Genomic DNA, 19,934 nt, shown 5'->3' with positions numbered 1-19,934 from the left:
AACCCACTGTTTGTGCATAGGCAAGCAGCACTTGCATGTTCTACTCGAAAATATCAAACTCAATCAGGCTGAAATATTGTTAGGTACAGTCCATGGTCACATCCACTCCTCAATGACTGTTTGAGCACTTTCAAAGTAAACAGATCAAAAGAATGGGTTAAGAGAGAATCAATATCTTTACAGAATGACACACTGACCTTTAGATACAAAGGTACACAGAGACAGACTCGTACACCTGAAAATCAATTAAAGCAGGTTTACATTAACTGAAGGTCATTGTCTTATTTGTGTTTTAGGGGTTGTTTACACTAAACCGCTTTTAACTAAAAACTCTGTATACTTTTAAGTTGTTCATTTATATGACGACAGCGTTATGTAGGTCTGAACGCAAACTTTACAAATCGGTTTTACAAAAGTTTTTGGAAATGAAATCGCTATTGTCTCACAAAAAGATAAAAATGTGAATTTGTGAAAACGGTGACATAATTCACATCGGTATTGTGTTGTTTTACAAAGTAACATCACCGACTACAGCCCTGGCATGCACAATGCAGTATTAGACAGCGTTTTCAGTCATTTTTGCGGATTATTTTGACAACATTGTCATCTGTACACTGCGAAACATTTATAAAACACACTTTTCTGTTTTTAGTACGTTGTTGTCATGTAAATGCATTTTGCACCGTGTCTACAAAGATTACAGCTTTTATTATGTGCTACTATAGACATTTTATGCAATAACGCACTACTACTTTGGCATCACAAACAGAATAACATTAACAGAATAACAGAATAATTTTTTTTCCAAAGTCAACTGTTACTGAACAAATATTTAAAAGTAAACATTACAGTACAAATATTTCATAAAACAACCTGTGTGATATAGCCTGTGCATGTGATTTACTTTGCTGTGGCTGTAAAAGTCAAATCTGAAATTCTTTTATAAAGCATTCAACATGCGTAAAATCCAGTTCATTCAAAACAACATGTCACAACACTGCAGGATGAAAAGCATTCTTGCTGTCTTTAAAGCCGCGCAACTTCAAACAGTCTTGCAACTTTAATTTCAGTGACTATAATTTTACTTGATGAGCAGATCCGAAAGACCTCAGAGACCTGAAGATGAATCACTTTCAAAAGAGGACTGTCACCGAAGACCCACTATCGACAATAAAATGAAACGGGACTGCTAGAGAACGAGATGGGGAGTTTCTGGAATAATCGCACGACAGGATGACATGTGAGATCACATATATCAATGCTGCGTGCAAGCTGGGAACTCACACCAAGCACCTGACAGTTAACAATCTTTAAAGATGAATTACATCCAGACAGATGGAAAAATGGATGCGAAGAGAACATGTGATGATCTGAAAGCTTGACTACTGTAATGCACTGCTTAGTGGTTGTCCTGCATCATCAATAAACAAACTACAGTTAGTTCAGAACGCAGCTGCCAGAGTTCTAACCAGGTCCAGAAAATACCATCACATAACCCCAATGTTATCAACCCTTCACTGGTTACCCATTAAGTATCGTATTGACTTTAAAGTTCTTTTAATTATGCCATAAACGGTTTAGCCCCTACCTACATAACAGAGCTTCTACCACACTACAACCCATCACGCTCTCTAAGATCTCAAAACTCCAGACTTTTGATAACACTTAGAATAACTAAATCCACCAAAGGGGGTAGAGCTTTCTCATACGTAGCAGCTAAACTCTGGAATAGCCTCCCCGATACTATTCGAGGGTCAGACACACTCTCCCAATTTAAATCTAGATTAAAGACACATCTTTTCAGCCAAGCATTCACTTAATGCTAAATATGCTAAATAAACCATCGGGAGACTGCATTTATTAGATAGGATTTACTAGAATAATCTTGATTGTTCTATAAACACCATGCACTGTGCTGTGTTTTACCTTTTTGTGTTTTTCAGTTTTTCTTATTTTCTCCCGTAAAGCTGCTTTGGAACAATGCACATTGTGAAAAGCGCTATATAAATAAAATTGAATTGAATTGAAAGCCTGATAGGGGTGAGAAGTAATATTTCAACAGATGCTCAAATATTGCATTGTTTTCTCTTGGCTTTAATCTATTTCTCACTGACTTTGAGTGTGAGGTCGTGTCTGTGATCTTTCTATACAGAGATGCTCTGCCTGGATCTTGGTTAAGGTCAGATGATGCTCTGAACCTCACAGTCAGACACCGACCACTTCAAACGATGAGCAGCAGCTAAAATAAGTCTGCTGTTATTTATTAAACGGAGATAAATGACAGACAGAAAAAAATATGGAAGAGGCAGCGATCTAAACAAAATAGAGAATTCTTTGGTAAAAGGATTGATTGTTCTTTAGCAATACATGTTGTTAGCTAAACATTTAATATATGGCCACATAAAAAATTTAGAGACCATTTCAAAATTATTTTCAGTTTTTCCTAATTTTTTATTCATAGGTACTGTATGTGTTTCGGCAAAATTATATTTTTTGTTTCATTCTGTGAACTGCAAACAATATTTCTCACAAAATGTTAAATAAAATATTGTTTCTATTTGCATTTATTTGAAGAAAATGAAAACTGGAGAAACCGATCACAATAACAGAAAAGATGCTCTGCATTCAGACCTCAAATTCTGCAAAGAAAACAAGTTCATATTCACCTGTAACCAATACAACAGTAATATTTGAACATGTATCTAAAAGTTTAAAAGTCTAAAGTTTAGAATTAGTTTTCTGTGTGATGATAACCTCAATTTTTATCACAGTTCCATGTGTCTTGTCATGCTGTCAGTCTTTCAGATTGCTGTTGGATGACTTTGTCACTCCTGAGGTTTGATTTTGTTGAAATTCAATAGACACTGGACTGGAATGACCAAACTATGTCTAGAAATGCTCATTAAATGAAAACAGGGTATATACAGGAATTGTGGAGCTAAATTTAATTCTTTTTAAGACCTTTTTTAAGACTCTTTCCATACAGACGGCCCTCAGCAATGGTTCCAACTCCTTATCCTCCAACCATTTGCACAAAAACTTGCATTTCTCCATTAGTCAACGATGTTGTTTAACAACTGGGTTTAAATGAACCTCCAACTATTCGCTTATGCAATGATTAAATTCAGGCAAACTTTAGCATATGACCTCTTTGGACAAATATTAAAAGATGATACAGAATTTAATACCTTGGAAAATGGCGTTTAAGACTTTTGAATACTTTTTAAGCGCCTTCATTTTCTCTAAATTTATTTATCAACTTTTAATACCCCATGGACACGTTGTATGTAAGATTCAATATAAGATTCAGTCATCTGATCTTTGCAAGAAAAGCATTTTAATTTTGGAGTGAACAATTCCTTTAAGAGGTTCCTTAACACATTTTGGCCATGATGTGAGACTCACAAAGGCAGTGACAGTTCTCTTCTTCTGAAACGCAACAAATGGCCGTCTGGCCTCCACACAAGGATTAAAATGAAAGGCAAATATTGACCCTCTGCTCACCCTATCTGAAGCAGCTCCAGCACTAATCACAGCTTAATAAATCCAGTTTAATTTGCAGCCATCATTCACACTATACAAACTGATTTAGCCAATTACACAAGGACCCGCTTGCATCGGTCAGACCTGAGGAATCGATCAGCTGTCAGTGGTGGCTGGCCTGGCGGGACCACTCTGGTATCTACGGAAAGCCTGGGTCAATATTTCATACTGATACAATATCAAGCCTAAAGCCACACTCTGTCATTACATGACATTACAAATACAGTACACATATGTCTGACAAATACCTTTGTTTATTTGAGGGCTCTTCATAATACTATGAAGTGTTGTTTAAACATTAAGATCATTAATATATGATAACAATGGTTTAGGTGATCACAGTCAGATTAACAGCCAATAGAGATGGGCCTACTTGTTCCTCTAGGGCCCAGCCACGCACATAGTCAATATGCAGTTAAAACAAATCAGATCAGCAATGAGCCCACAACTGACAACACTTCAGAAAAGAGTGAAAACACTCATTTTCACCTGTGACTTACATGTTAAATAGTGTGAAAATGCCTTTTATACAGATATTATATAGAGATATAGATTTTATATACAGTATGCACACAAATTGCATGTATGTTCAGAATGGGCTAAACGTGATGCCGCTACAGGAGTCATACAGGTTTAAGAACCAAAAAAGTAAAAAAAGTTATTTTTATGCTTTCTACTTTTAAGTGTGCTTGTGTTAATATAAATATTTGTGGGGCCACACTGTTCAAAATACTTTCAGGGGGACACTGCATACACCAAAGTGCACACGAACGACGTCACACTGATTACTCTTGTGTGTCTGCTTGCTTGATTTTCACACAACTGTGATTGCCGAGGGATTCCACTTCCCAAGCGATTCCTCGGGATAAAAGAAGGTATGACATAACTCATCCAGTGACGCATAAAACTCTGGATGCCTGAATCTGCAGCCACGTCAACTGTTACCGGGCCAACATCATGCACAGTATGTAGGTCACATTAAAAACGCACACAGGCACACGCAGATGCCAGTTTTCAAACACAGCCCATCTCAAAGCAGACTGGAGTTTACTTCAGTAGAACGGAGCAGTCTCTGATCATACTGAGGATTATTTGAGTTGAATCATACTGCTTACGCAAGAAGCCTGCTTGGATCAAACACAGATTCTTTTGGGACATAAAGCAAAGTTTATAATAATAATAGTAGAAACCAATAATTGCCCTAATTGTGTTTTTTACTGTAGTTATCCTAAGCACTTACTGTAATATATCTCATGATTCCATGTTAGTGTCTGTAGGAGTGTGCAGTACAAATATGTTAATGAAGGGGGATTAGCATGTAGGCGGAGTTTAAAAACGATGAAAGGAAGATTATAATTAACACTAAAAAGTGGAGCATTATGCTTTTATGTAAATTGTACCTTAGGGATCTTACAGAACAATGTTGTTATGATTCTGCCTCATCATGTCATGTCTTTCTTGGTCTAGTGGCAGGATCATGACAGAGCCTCATGTTTTGTGTGGAGAGAGACATGTTATTGTTGGTTCTGACATAACATGCTCTGGTCTCGTCTTTGGCCCCACCCCTCTCGTTTCCTCGTTTAGCTTTCCATTAGTGTTTCATTCCCCACACCTGCCTAGTGTTAATTTACCCCTTGTTAGTCTCCCTATATAATGCCCTTGCGTCTTCTTTCCTGTGCTTGTTCGTTTCGTTCCATGTCTTCGATGACATTACGTCTTGTTCCTGCCTGTGATACATTCCAAGTCAAGTCAAGTCAAGTCAAGTCAAGTCAAGTCTAGTCTAGTCAGTGTAAGTTTTTGTCAAGTGTTGTTTTTGTCCAGTTTTAGTTAGTTTACATTCCTGTGTTGTCTGCGATGATTATTACCTTGTCCATGTTGATTTATCCCCTTTGTTTTGGTATTTTTGTGAATAAATCATTGTTTAGTTAACCCTTTACCTGCTGCCTGCAATTGGGTTCTCTGTCCCTGCAATTCCTGTCACAATGTACTCAGCAACAAGCGCGTTTGAAATTTCAGTTTCACCGACAGCAATGACAATTTATACACACACACATAAACACACATATATATATACTGCAGGGCTCGGTCTAGGGGGGAGCTAAGGGGGGCACTGCCCCCCCTAAATTTTCCCTGGGCCCCTTTAAAAATGTCAGCTGACAATTAAAAAGATTAACATAAAATACTTCTTATTTTTATTATATATTATGATCTGGAATACATTATCTGGTATTTGGTTGTATTACTGATTATATTACTGGAAAATTGTTGCACAACCAGAATATCTGATTGCTCCAGCCAGTCCAGCCAGTCCAGTCTTGGGCCTGATTAACTTTATATCCACTATGTTTACATTTTTACAGTAACTTACGGGAGATGGGTCGACAGGGGTCACTTTGCGTGCTGTCCGTCGAGTGGTTACTGGACACGGAAGAGACACTGGAGCTCCTAACGAACCCAAATGCAGCAAGACGAGCAGGCGGGAGGCGGGAGTAACCAGGAGGACGCAGGCCAGATTGAGCTGGTTTCGGCAGGAGAGACTTTGCAGCCATTGCTCTTTTTTGATCTGAAAATGAGAAAGACTGTGATTATAAAAATTATGCTTCAAAAGAAAAGCAATCATGGTTTGTAAATAAAGAAGAAAGATGTAAGGAAATTGAATAACATGCTGCCTTATTTTTACTTCAGACTAGTTCTGACGCACATGACACCATGGGGGTCAGCTATGCATAATATATTCCTGGTATACCGCTGTGACATAATGAGGCATGGGGAAATTTTCTGCAGGGTATAGGATCAGGAATGTAGCGTTTGAGGTTAGGACGTAGGCTACAGTAGTAATATCATTAAGGAAGTACAGTAGTAAGATCATTAAGAAAACACAAGGAACAAAGAAAGGTCTATTTTACTTTTTATGCATTTGGCAGATGCTTTTATCCAAATTTACAGTGAATTCTGAATTAAACCCATGAGCGTTGTGTTTTTGAAACTGAGCTACACAAACATTTCACAGCCAGACTTACATGTAGTGACATGTAAATTAACCAACCACTGTTTGATTTGTTTTTATGTGGCGTTTAAGTGGCAGGGATTTTTTAAACAAATAGCACCACAATGATAAGTCCTCACAGAAAGATGAAAAATAATAAAAACAACGGTAAAGCACTGAGTATACATCATGTCAACTAGTGACTTAAGCCAGTTCTTTAAAACCTCTATTTTTCAAAAGTGTGTTTGTGCCAGCTTTCTTTAACACAAATGCAACTTTATTTGATAATACATTTTATACATTTGAAGTATTTTGTAAGTGTTCAAATACCATTATAAGGTATTTGAGGCTCTGACCAATAATATGGCTAATAATGCATTTTAACTGGCTGAGAGAAATGTGTGATGCTGATTGGACAGCACCCAGTGTTTAACAGGGTTTATGTTCTTCAGCAGATGAGGAACATGAGAGACACTCAAGAGTCATTTCTGTTACAATTACAGTATTCCAGGAAGCAAAACATTAACGATACCCATAGTGTTCTAAGATGTGGCCCATCGGCTGCTTTTACAGCCGTTCTGCATGAATAATTACAATATCGGTGCTTAATAAAGGCCTCAGTTGAATTGATTAATGGGTTTTGCTTATCTCTGTGTGCTTTTTGCCACCAGTAAAGGCTGTTTACATGTAATTAATGAGGATTAATATGAGTATCAGGACTATTGTCTATGTTTCCCTCTCTCTATCTCTGCTCCTGGTACTAGGTCTTTAGATCAAATACCACAATAACAGACACCAATGGGACAGGGGACGGGGGGACGGGGGGGTACAGGCACCAGAATGATCACGTCATTAATATTTTAAGATGTACCAGAAGATTTTGACAAACACATGAAGGGGTAAAGAGGCTGCATGAAAAGCGCTTCTCACAAACTTTTGAGTCTAAAATTCCAAAAGAATGTCCAGGAGGGGGTTAGTTTACACAAATTTGTATTTATTTATTCAACCTCAAGTGATTCAAAACCTGACACAAGTGAAGATATTTTGAGAAATGGTTTTGTGTCCATACAATGGAAGTCAACAGGGGCCAATGTTGTTTGGTTAAACACGTTCTTCAAAATATCTTCTTGTGGGTTCTGTAGAGGAAAGTCTTGGAATGACACGAGGGTGTGTAAATGATAAAAGAATATTAATTTTTGGGTAAAATAACATTTTAAAAAATGTTGACCTGAGGGGGAGGTCAAACAACAGATAATGTAATATACCACTATATATATCCAACAGATCTCACTAATTTAAGGAAATTTAAACGTTATAAAAAAGAAAAACAAGTGTATCATCTTTAGAAAGAGTGTAAAAACATACATTAATGTGCACACACACACACACATGGATCTACCACAGTCACAGGGTGACTTTAAGGACCCACTTCAAGGTTTGCTTTGAACTGCCAGACTTCCCCAAGCCTGAGCTCATAATTTAGGGCAGGTGGAAAGAATGATCCCCTCCTGCGCTTCGAGATAAAGCACCCCCCCGACTCCCCCTGTCCCCCACGACGCTGTTATTGGAGCAAAGCGTAGTGCATACTAAATGACAATCCACACTTTCTCATTTCCTGTCGCGTTCTCAGACATTTATTAGACTGCACTGTCAGCAGAACGCCTGAGAGAGTCATCTAGTACAAATGAACCAAAACGCACACATACACACTCAGCAAACGCACACACAGCACGCTCTCATCCATTCATCACAAATCAAATGCGCCCCAGCTCCAGTGTTCCCATCTGTACTCCCCCCACCCCAAGCGTGGGCCATCAAGGTCTTTAATGAAATTGCAGGCAGCATCTCCTCCGCATGAGGGTCATGATCATTAAAGATGAATGCGATCCTGTTCTGCCAATCTGAGTTTTTTTCCTCCATAAATCCTTTCCTTCCGCACCGTTTCTTCTTTCTTAACGGACAAGAGGTCAATTAATAAACGTTAAGTTCTGATATTAACTTGAAAACATCATACCATCATGATAAATCCATTTAAAAAGTTATAATCTTTTTTTTTTTTGAGGGTTTATGAGGATTTCTTTTACTTAAAGCCAGAAGGGAGCCATTTCTGCTAAATGTTTTGGGAGTAAGTAAATAAGGATGAAGAATGTGTGTGTGTTCTTATGCTAATTTTTAATTATGGATTGAACAGAGGAATTCATTGATTTCGTACTGAGTGTTAAAATGCATGAATACATTAATAGAGCTCTTTTATCAAGGCCTCACTGGTGCGATGAGAAACACTTAACAGCGTTAATGAATAAGGAAATGCAAATAAATTGTTTGTCAAACAAATGAAGCAGAAAATACATACAGTATGGTACTCCCCAGCTCTCTATAGATACAAACTTGATTTGAAAGGGATAGTTCACCCTAAAATGAAAATTCTGTCATCATTTACTTAGCCTCTTGTCATTTCAAACCTGTAAGGCTTTCTTTCTTCTGCAGAACAAAAAAGAAGATATTTTGAAGAATGTTGGTAACCGAACAACTGCGGTACCCATTGACTTGAATTGGTTTTGTGTCTATTAAATAGAAGTGAATTGTTTGGTTACCAACGTTCTTCAAAATACCTTATTTTGTGTCATACAGGTTTGAAATAACACGAGGGTGCGTAAATGATGACAGAATTTTAATTTTTGGGTGAACTATCTCTTTAATAATTGCAAACTAATAATTAATCTAATCTATGCTCATATTCTCCTGAAGTTTAACTCCGGATAAAAAAGTGAAAGTGTACTGTAACTCAAAGCATTAAACAACACCCATTAAGGTTTTAATCATAGGTGTTATTTAATTTACCATGATTCATTAGGTCAACAGCTCATTTTTGTACATTTTTATTTCTTCAAAGGGAATTTTACATGAGACATGCGAGACTAAGTTTATACCTAAATAACGAGTCATTTTATACTCCATTAGGACTCATGAGCTAAACCTCTAAGCAATTAAATATTTCTCCAGGCGCCTCTTATACCTGCATCAGTATCCCTACACCAGCAGAAAACTGAATTATGTCTGAGCTTCAGATACCACGGGTGACTATACAGAATCAGGTGCAGATATTGGCATGACTCGAGCGTTAATTGCTTTGCACTTCAAAGAATTGCAAATAGGGCCAAACAGCAAGAAATCGGCATCCATATGCATTAATAGAGACTGCCTTGGCTCTGCAGCGAGATAACAGCATGCAGATAGACAGATGCCCGCTGGATAAAACACGGAAGACGACACTAGCGCCGGTATTGGATTTAAGATGAAATAATTCATATCTTCACCTAGGCAAGTTGTTGGAAATAGAGTGTGCTTGAGGAACAGTAGGTAATTTTTAAGTTCAGACAGAACTCCCTCATGGCACAAGATAAATGTGAATTTTATTTATTTTCAACCGAACGGCAGGAGGTAATGTGTATTTTATGCTGACTAGAGGCTGAGTTGAGTTTATCTGTAACAATTACAAATGCACGGCTGACAGGGATGAGAGGACTTGCATATTTCGTTCTCTTGCCTCTATATAACTTTATTCATCTCAAAATACTCCAGAGCCACCACTGCCCGTAGGATGAAGCTTTTTGTGTTTTTATCAAGCGAAAACTATTTACAAGGTTGCATTGCAAGCTTCTTGTAAACTTACAACTGGGTGGCAGCTTTCAATTCTGCCATTGAAAATATGACTTTGATTGTAATGTTTATTATGCAAAGTAAAACACTAATCTCTTGTCTTACCTTGAGGTTCCTGAGGGATCTGAGTGGTCGGGTTTACAGCCTGCATTGGTTGGTTGAGGGCCAATGGTGACTTTGGGTGACCTGTTAGGACCATTCTGTTTTTGGCGGCTGCAGAGGGAGTCCTGTTAACAGCGCCAACGCCAAGCTGAGGTCTTAGGCCCCGTGGAGAGCGATAAAGATTCCCTGTGTCTTGTGCTCCCACAGGGGGTCCTAATGTGTCCTCGGCTCCAGACATTGGAGACCCAAACGGGACTGGAGATCTGCTCACCTATTTGGTCAAGAAACAACCACAAATTCAGTTGCAGTAGTAAATAAACTGATTCTCTGGTAAAGTGCAATGCTACATAGTAATTGTAAATTATTAACCAAAAAAAGGAACAAACCCAGCATATTCAACTCATGGTTTGGTCAAAAGGGACAAACCCAACTGTTGGGTTAAATTAACCTAGAAAATATTCATATTTGACCCAATAGAGGGTTGAAACACCACAGCATTTTAAGCTAAAACAACCCAGCATAAGTTTTTGACCCATTTTTTTTAGAGTGAGTGTCTAAAATATTACTTACCACTGCAGAGGTTGGTTTGTTGAGCGACCCATAGAAGCTATCAGCCCTTCCTGTCATTTTGTGGGGCATGGTACTGCTGGGTGGCTTGATGCCAGATACCATAAGTCCAGGACAGAAGAGCCGGACTTTCTGCATCTCTTGCCGATATTTATCATAGAGCAAGTTTGAGGCACTCAGCACAGGGGCATCCCCTTGATCTCCTGGTGTTGGTTTGGCTTGAGTACCACTATACGTTGTAAGTTTTGTATGTAAGGATGACATCTCATAAGTTCCATCAAGGGACTGCGGTTTAATTTGTGGGGTCTTCCGAATGTACGTGATGATTTTGGGGCGAACGCTTTTTGGCTTTGGTGGGCACTTGGATGGAGGGGAGGTCTCTGTTGGAGGAGGTTTATGGATGCTTGTGTTGATTGTAGTTTTGACCGGTGCTCTTAAACCAGAGCTGTACCCCTGTGATACAGCATAACCCAACTGTGGACCCCGAGAAGGTAACGTCTTAATGGGCGAAGACGAATGCTGTCTCTGAGGTGACCTAGTGTTTCTGGGGGATGGAGGAGTCGATGGTCTTGTCGGACTGCTGTAGGTCCGGCGGCTGAAGTGAGTCTTTCTCTCTAGGCTTGAGGGACTGGCAGCACGATCTGAAGAGCTCTGCCTCTTCAAGCCTTGAGTCTCTCCTGTAAATGTCTGGTTAGGAAGCATCTCTGAGCCTGTGTTTGAGGACTTAATATTGATCTCTGCAGTCTGCTGAACTTGTTGATGGCTATAACTTGTCTCTGAGAAGTGTGAAGGCTGGTGTCCCGTCTGGATGTCTGTGCTGACATATCCTGAGGTTTGCCTTCTATCTGTATCTGTAGAAAGAGGTCGTACTAGTTGCCTACAAGAAGGTAGTACTCTCACCATACCTTTCGGCAATTCGGATGAAGTCCTTTTCCCCTGGTTCTGATCTGCATCCGTGGTGAATTTTTGCATTTGTATTCCTCTGTGTGAAGGATACCCCACACTTGGAGTGATTAGCTTACTTCTGTCATATTGTGGTTCCTGAGGCAGTATGGTTGAGTTGTGGTTTTGGTCCAAATCCCTGGGAAGCTCCTTGTTTCTATCTGAGTGGATGTAGGACTCAATAGTGGCTGGTTGCTGGTTCTTGCCTTTGCCTGAGGTAGACTTGGTGGACTGGGAAGAGAGAGGCTGCGTGCAGCCTGCACTGTCCAGGGCACTGGCTAAACTTCCACTGAGGCTGGTAACTGTAGAAAGTGAAGATGAAAAGACGTTGCTTTCAGAACCACTCCTTGCCTCCCTCAGGGTCCTGTATCCCCCAGAACGAGAGCTGGAGGTCCTGAGGTCAAGGGGTTGAGTGTTCTCATTTGCACCTCCGTCCACCCTGTGATTCTCATTGTGGTCTTTCCATGCAGATCCAACAGCAGATGTCATTGTTGTAAATGTTGACAGTCTATCAAAATAGTTCTTTGTTACTTTTTTGTTCCTCACACTCTGATCTCTTTGTTCTTCATCCGCAATGAATGTTTCTAGCTCTTGACACTCCAGAAGTTCAAATTCTTCCAGCTCGGGGTCCTCACTCCGAGCATGCGTTCCCCAGATGATAATCCTCTCCTGGGGTTCAGACTGAGATGTAAGAGAGGGTTGTGGGCTGCTGTGCTCTTTGTCATCTAAATAAGTTTCTTCTATGGATATTTGGTTGGCATTAGCATCTCCCGCTCGTTCTAAAAATGTCTGCTTGTTTACGTCTTCTTGTTGGTTGTCTTCACCAGTTCGTAGCTCTCTTTGAACACTCATGTTGTATCAGCCATAGCCTCTGTGTGGATCCATCTAAGGTTTAGTTTCTTGCTTGTTGTTACTAGGCCTTTAAAGTTTTCAGTTCGGATGGAATCACAACCTCATCTTACATTCCTTCCTTTGCTTCTCCAATGTCCTGCCAAGGAACCGTTTTTTGTCACTTGTCAGCAGGGCAGAGCATGTGAAGACATGATATCTACCGCTAGGACCTTGAAATGCCTTGATTATTCACTTAAAGCCAACCCTGCATAGAAAGATAAAAAATATGTCAGCAATGTAGAGGCTGTTTCAGCAAAACGTATCCCCAAAATCCCAGATGAGCATCTTAATTTACATCACAACATTTACGGGGTTCACATTAAAGTGATGGTTAACCAAAAACTGATAATTCTGTCATCTTTTACTTACCCTCTAATCATTTCAAACCAGTATGACTTTCTTTCTTCTGCAGAACAAAAAAGAAGATATATTGAAGAATGTTGGTAACTGAACAATGGCGGTACCAACTGATTTGCATTACACCGTGTCTACACCGATGCGACGCGACACACGGCTTGTTTTAATGGGATTGTCGCGCCACGTCCGGTGTGGACTAAATTTAAAATTATAATGGGTACTAATGCGTTCTATTGTCTCTTGTCGTAGACACGGTGTTAGTTTTGCGCCCGTACAATAGAAGTGATTGGGTATCGCCGTTGTTCTGTTACCAACATTCTTCAGGTTTGAAATGATGAGTGGGTAAGTAAATGATGACAGATTTTTCATGTTTGCGTGAACTATCGCTTTAATGTAGATGAGAATGTTGTGGTAAAGCATAGCCCTAGAAAACACAAAGAAAAATGTTACTCTTATTTTTCTTAGATTAGCAACAAGATTGAGCAGCATTATAATTCTGTGGAAAAGCAGTTTATTGCAGTTTTCAATTAATATAAAACAGCTTGAGGGCATGCACCACACTCTGTACACAGTTAAATGGTGTGTACATTCAGACTTGACTGAACCGTATGTAATAGAATAAAGAAAACTTTATTCGTTCTATCTTCAAATGCTGGTAAGAACAAAATTGAGTAAATACCATATATTTGCTGACATTTTTGCCTAAACTTAATATCAGAAAAGCTAAATTAAAGGTCTATCTTCAACTGGTTTCTTGTTCTTGCTTTAACAATCACACACTGAAGTCCAAGTTCAGATTGAGTATAGCCAATTGCCTATGCAATTTTCAGCCTTTTTGACATTACCTTTGCATTATTAATGCATATTTTTATCAAATGGAAAAATGCATAGACAATCATATAGTACCAATATGCTGTAAGATGATATATGCATGGTAAATAAAGAGCTGCGGATGTAAAAGCCAATAAAAAGTCTAGGGCGACTAACACAAAACAGCTTTTGTATATCTGTGGCGTCTTTGGCTCACTCTTTTAAAGACAGATGGCAATACCTCCCCCTCTCTAGTAATTAATTTTTCAAATCTCCATCGGTGAGAATTCGTAACGGCCAAATCAGGAAACCAATTTGCATAAATGAAGACTGATGTAATGGTTAGTGGAGGTGAGAGGAGACGTGTGTTGGAATCTCCCCGTACAGATTTACCCCCAAAAAGAAAAAGACGTAAACACTACAACACTAACAACACTACTCACGTGAGACAAAAACCTCACAGTTTGTGGGGGAATTATGAGAGACAAGATGAAAATAAACCATTAATCAAATGTGTTGATGTTTTTGCATCTCTATAAAAACCAACACAAACAACAGCTGCATGCATATTATTATCATTTGGACAAGAAAACAGAGAGCCTATAGTGTTCCCTTATGTCGAATAGGTCCGCACCAAAGAAAAGAACAAAGCAAGGTCGGTCTGACATTTTCCCAGTAGGATAAAGGGGGGTTGGGGTCCCTCCATGTGCTGACTGGGTAAAACGTGTGGGTGGGTTGACAGTGACTAGGTGGGCTTGAATCAATCTCAAAATGTAGATTGGAAAAAGGTGGTTGGTTTTTTACCACACTCGGTTCACACGTTGATTTTAATGATTTTTTCTTTTACTGATTAGTTAACAGGATGTAGGAGCCTTACAGATCCACCGAAGACCACTAAATCACGTCAACCGTCAAGTTGAGGATATAAGTGTGTTTGTGCAGGAAATCAGAAAGAAGGACTATGGAGAAGCCCATATGATCCATAACACAGCCTGTTAAATGGGCAACAATCCGGGAACGAGCATATTGATGTCGCGGCAACAGACTGTCACATAGTTCCACCCACAATACTGCAGACTGATGAAGTGTTGAAATCACCCACCCACACTCCCACTGGCAAATTAAGACTGATATCAAGGTACACCGCACCGACCGAATCTCATAATCACACCAATATGCATATGTATACATAAATAAAAGCGTTATTGACACAAAGTACCAATGGGGAGCTAATCTTAAACCCCAGGAAACACACTCATGCTTTTATCACTGAGATGCGTTAGGGCTGTGATTGGCTTGCGAGGCAATCTGTTCAAGTGTTTCTGTAATGATGCCCTGTTTATATCTTCAGTTCTGCCTACTGAGTATATTGGAGCTCATCATCAAAGATTATATCATGAAACAATTTCCTTTTTTAAACCACTTACAGTAACTGAATACCATTACTTTGAGCAGATCTAATACGTGCCTTTCAAAGGGATAGTTCACCCAAAAATGAAAATTCTGTCATCATTTCTGTCATTTCAAACCTGTATAACTTTCTTTCTTCTGCAGAACACAAAAGAAGATGTTACGAAGAACAGCGGTACTCATTCACTTCTATTGTATGGACACAAAACCAATGCAAGTGAATGGGTATGGTCGTGGTTCAGTTACCAACATTCTTCAAAATATCTTCTTTGTGTTCTGCAGAAGAAAGTCATACAGATTTGAATGACAAGGTCTTGACATGATAAGAGGATGAGTAAATGATGACAGAATTTTCATTTTTAAGCCACATTTAAAGTGACTCAATGTATTTAATATTCATTATAAATTTACTGCTGCAATCAAAATGCTGAACTGCACTGTAAACTATAGGAAGTACACTAAATGGCAGATGGGGTAAATGCCTCTGGTTGTCTTGTTTTAACACACTGACTCTAAGGCTGAACCAGGTCAACAGGGAGCTGGAAGAGAGAACTTTACCACCAAGACCCTGTTCAGGTCAAACACAATCTGCCTCCGAGCTGCTAACAAACTCCTGGGTGCTTGTTTCTCTCTAGCTCTTACAAAACATCCACTCAGTTCATCCTGAGCTCCAGCAACTTGCAGCCGGAGGTTCCTGAAACAAACAACGCACAACACGATTTCCACAAGTAGGGCACATTCTTGGATCGAGATCCTTGGTCGATTCTAGAACAACTTCTATCAACCAACCACAGGCTTCAGCCTAAAGCAACAAACCACAGATCCAGTTCTCAGCATGTGACAGACAAATGTGCTTATGTGTGGTCACAAGACAAAAACGCCACAAGAAGCCATGTGTAATTTTTATCATTGGACATTTGTTGGAATTACTGTAATTATAAAATGACAACTTGTGTTTATGTTTTCATACCCTGAAATGATTTGTTTCCTAACGCCAACATGAGTCTATCATCAATGTCTGACAGAAACCCTGTTTGTCCAAAACTTTGGAAAAATGGAAAACGAACAATAAAAAACAACTATGTTAAATTATAAAGTTCATTAAAGCTATGCAGGCGCAAGGGGGTCATTTGCCTAAAATGTCATCTGTATTTACAGCTATGACTTGATGACAAAATACAAGACTAAGACATTCTTCTACTCCTCAAATACATAAAAATGAACCTTTATGGGGTTTGTGGCGTTAAGAAAGAGCTTTACATGAACCTGCTCTGTATTCACTTTTGTGTTGAAAACAAGTAAAGATGTTCCAAAATGCGCTGCTCTTCAGTCACAATAGAGACCAGGTGGAATTGGTCACCACAGGTGACCAATTCCCACCACAGACCACAGGTATTGCATGCTTGTTTTCAGTTGTCAAACAACAAAGTGATTTGCAGAACTGATATGAAATCCCAGGCTCATCGAATCACAACTATCCATTTTATAAAGTGATATAATTAACAAAACTATAAACAAAACGCTCATCTGTAGCGTTTCCAGAAATACACTCACCTAAAGGATTATTAGGAACACCATACTAATACGGTGTTTGACCCCCTTTCGCCTTCAGAACTGCCTTAATTCTACGTGGCATTGATTCAACAAGGTGCTGAAAGCATTCTTTAGAAATGTTGGCCCATATTGATAGGATAGCATCTTGCAGTTGATGGAGATTTGTGGGATGCACATCCAGGGCACGAAGCTCCCGTTCCACCACATCCCAAAGATGTTCTATCGGGTTGAGATCTGGTGACTGTGGGGGCCATTCTAGTACAGTGAACTCATTGTCATGTTCAAGAAACCAATTTGAAATGATTCGAGCTTTGTGACATGGTGCATTATCCTGCTGGAAGTAGCCATTAGAGGATGGGTACATGGTGGTCATAAAGGGATGGACATGGTCAGAAACAATGCTCAGGTAGGCCGTGGCATTTAAACGATGCCCAATTGGCACTAAGGGGCCTAAAGTGTGCCAAGAAAACATCCCCCACACCATTACACCACCACCACCAGCCTGCACAGTGGTAACAAGGCATGATGGATCCATGTTCTCATTCTGTTTACGCCAAATTCTGACTCTACCATTTGAATGTCTCAACAGAAATCGAGACTCATCAGACCAGGCAACATTTTTCCAGTCTTCAACTGTCCAATTTTGGTGAGCTCGTGCAAATTGTAGCCTCTTTTTCCTATTTGTAGTGGAGATGAGTGGTACCCGGTGGGGTCTTCTGCTGTTGTAGCCCATCTGCCTCAAGGTTGTGCGTGTTGTGGCTTCACAAATGCTTTGCTGCATACCTCGGTTGTAACGAGTGGTTATTTCAGTCAAAGTTGCTCTTCTATCAGCTTGAATCAGTCGGCCCATTCTCCTCTGACCTCTAGCATCAACAAGGCATTTTCGCCCACAGGACTGCCGCATACTGGATGTTTTTCCCTTTTCACACCATTCTTTGTAAACCCTAGAAATGGTTGTGCGTGAAAATCCCAGTAACTGAGCAGATTGTGAAATACTCAGACCGGCCCGTCTGGCACCAACAACCATGCCACGCTCAAAATTGCTTAAATCACCTTTCTTTCCCATTCTGACATTCAGTTTGGAGTTCAGGAGATTGTCTTGACCAGGACCACACCCCTAAATGCATTGAAGCAACTGCCATGTGATTGGTTGATTAGATAATTGCATTAATGAGAAATTGAACAGGTGTTCCTAATAATCCTTTAGGTGAGTGTATATCAAAGCCATATTGCTTGCAGCAAGAGAGAAGGGTATGTGATAGAAGCAGCTACATAACGCCAGTAACGTGACTCCTCCCCCCGTTTTCTCACCGCCGTCTGTCTATATTGTCAGATCTGATTAGTGTTGTTGATCCTGTTAATTGGCCACCGCAACACGTTTGATCCGTATGTACATGCACGGGTGTGAATACGTGTCGAGCTAATAAATCAAGCCAATGCTGAGAGATCAATCTGTGAGCACCAAGGGCAAGAGAAACAAGCTATTATAAATGTCTCGCTATCCACCTTTTTCTTGACGTCTCCATGGAGGGCGCCATTACCGCGAGTGACTTCCTGTTTTATGCTCCGCACTTCCGTTTTGTATTTGTTACTATGTTAGAGGACATTTCTGGGTAAAAATAAAGTTACCACGTGACACAGCAAGAGCGTAAAGTAAATAACATTTAAAGACGGCTCGGGCTTAGCTCTACTGCATTCTGCACATCTCAAAAACATCACAGTATTGTTTACTTCGATATTTACTTTATTGTTATTGCATAGTACATCCCTATTATAACACATGAAGCATATATCCAGGGCTAAGTGACATAATAATTTATTATAATATCAAATGTTGAAGTTTAATATTACAGTTGTGCTGTATTCAAACATACGTATTCGCATTGGATGATGCAGGAAATACACACTATTTAAAAGTATTTTGTATGTAATGTATTTAAGTGTATGTTTGGCCAAGTTAGCATTGTAGCTCTATAAATAAATTAAAGGCACGTTTGACAACACAGCAGCTGTATCGCTACATGACATACAAAAACCAGTCACACTGAAGAATCCAGATGTCTCCAAGCGCTATTTTATAAAAGATCCAACGCGATGTGATCAGGTTTATTTATCTGGTATGGGTACCAAAATCTTCCCGTTAGATTATGACTCCCCTGTTAAGAACACTGGACTCAGCAACCTCCGCTTTAGAAATGTGAACTGTTGATGTAGATGGCAAAGAATTCGTCCAATGTTAACGCTGTGTAAAGTGTTTTTATGAATTGGCCGTCTAACGTTACATTCATAAGACGATCAAATGTGCCTGCTGGCTGGAGTTTAATGTCATCATCCCAGTAGATGTCGCTGTCCAACTTCTTATAGTGAGAGACAAAGTTGTTTTTTACGGTCTAAGTTAAAAACTCATGCCCGTGCGGCCCCTGTGAAATAATTTAGATACTGCTCTTTGACATTATGCTGTTTTAAATGACATAAAAGTATTATAATGTCCGTTTAAAAGCTTTCAAGCTAACTTGCTAATGCCTAACTAATGGGATCAAGCGGCGAACCGGAAGTCTTAAGCATCAGCCGGTATACGGTAATTTCGGGCATTGCGAAAAAGGTGAATTGTTCTCCAGTCCTGCATGCTCATTAACCATCTGCATAAATACCTCTCCATATTCACTTTATTCATCTTCTGCTAATGGGGTTTGTTTTGAGAACATACAATAATGCAATGCATTAGCATACAGAGAAAAGCTTTTTCGACTGATGAAAGTTTGTTTGACACAAATGCTTTGCAAAATGTAATTTGTAAAATCACTAAAATTCCATCTTTCCATTAGAAGATACAGTCCCTGACATGTCAGAAATGACTACATGTAGCTGTGTAACATAAATAACATTATGAATAAACCATTACTATTGTCCAATTAGCATCAAAGACCAGAACTATCCTTGTAATAGAGTCACAAAACATTTACATTCAGGTAGAAAGCGAAGCTGCTTACATATGTATTCTTTAAAGCAACAGAGGTACTCAAAAGTATACTTTTAAGAGAGGAATCATTAGAAAACTGAATTCACCCCAATGTGAGATTTATACACTCCTGTTCACCTGTGATGAAAGAAC

The 19,934-nt window shown here is 39.4% G+C and overlaps 1 protein-coding gene across 1 annotated transcript in view; it reads right to left on the bottom strand.

Annotated features, from left to right (window-relative positions):
• mtus2a (microtubule associated tumor suppressor candidate 2a) overlaps positions 1–19,934 on the bottom strand; it is a 62,960-nt gene that overhangs the window by 18,933 nt on the left and 24,093 nt on the right. The window contains exons 2-4 of the mRNA XM_057320758.1: positions 10,862–12,896; positions 10,295–10,562; positions 5,912–6,106 (exon numbers count right to left, since the gene is read on the bottom strand). Of these exons, the coding sequence (XP_057176741.1) occupies positions 5,912–6,106; positions 10,295–10,562; positions 10,862–12,652 (2,254 nt within the window). The 5' untranslated portion in view covers positions 12,653–12,896. The remainder of the gene's footprint in view (positions 1–5,911; positions 6,107–10,294; positions 10,563–10,861; positions 12,897–19,934) is intronic.

Source organism: Triplophysa rosa, linkage group LG22 (genome assembly GCF_024868665.1).
Source record: "Triplophysa rosa linkage group LG22, Trosa_1v2, whole genome shotgun sequence".
Lineage (NCBI taxonomy): Eukaryota > Metazoa > Chordata > Actinopteri > Cypriniformes > Nemacheilidae > Triplophysa > Triplophysa rosa.
This window is presented reverse-complemented; position numbering and strand designations above follow the sequence as displayed.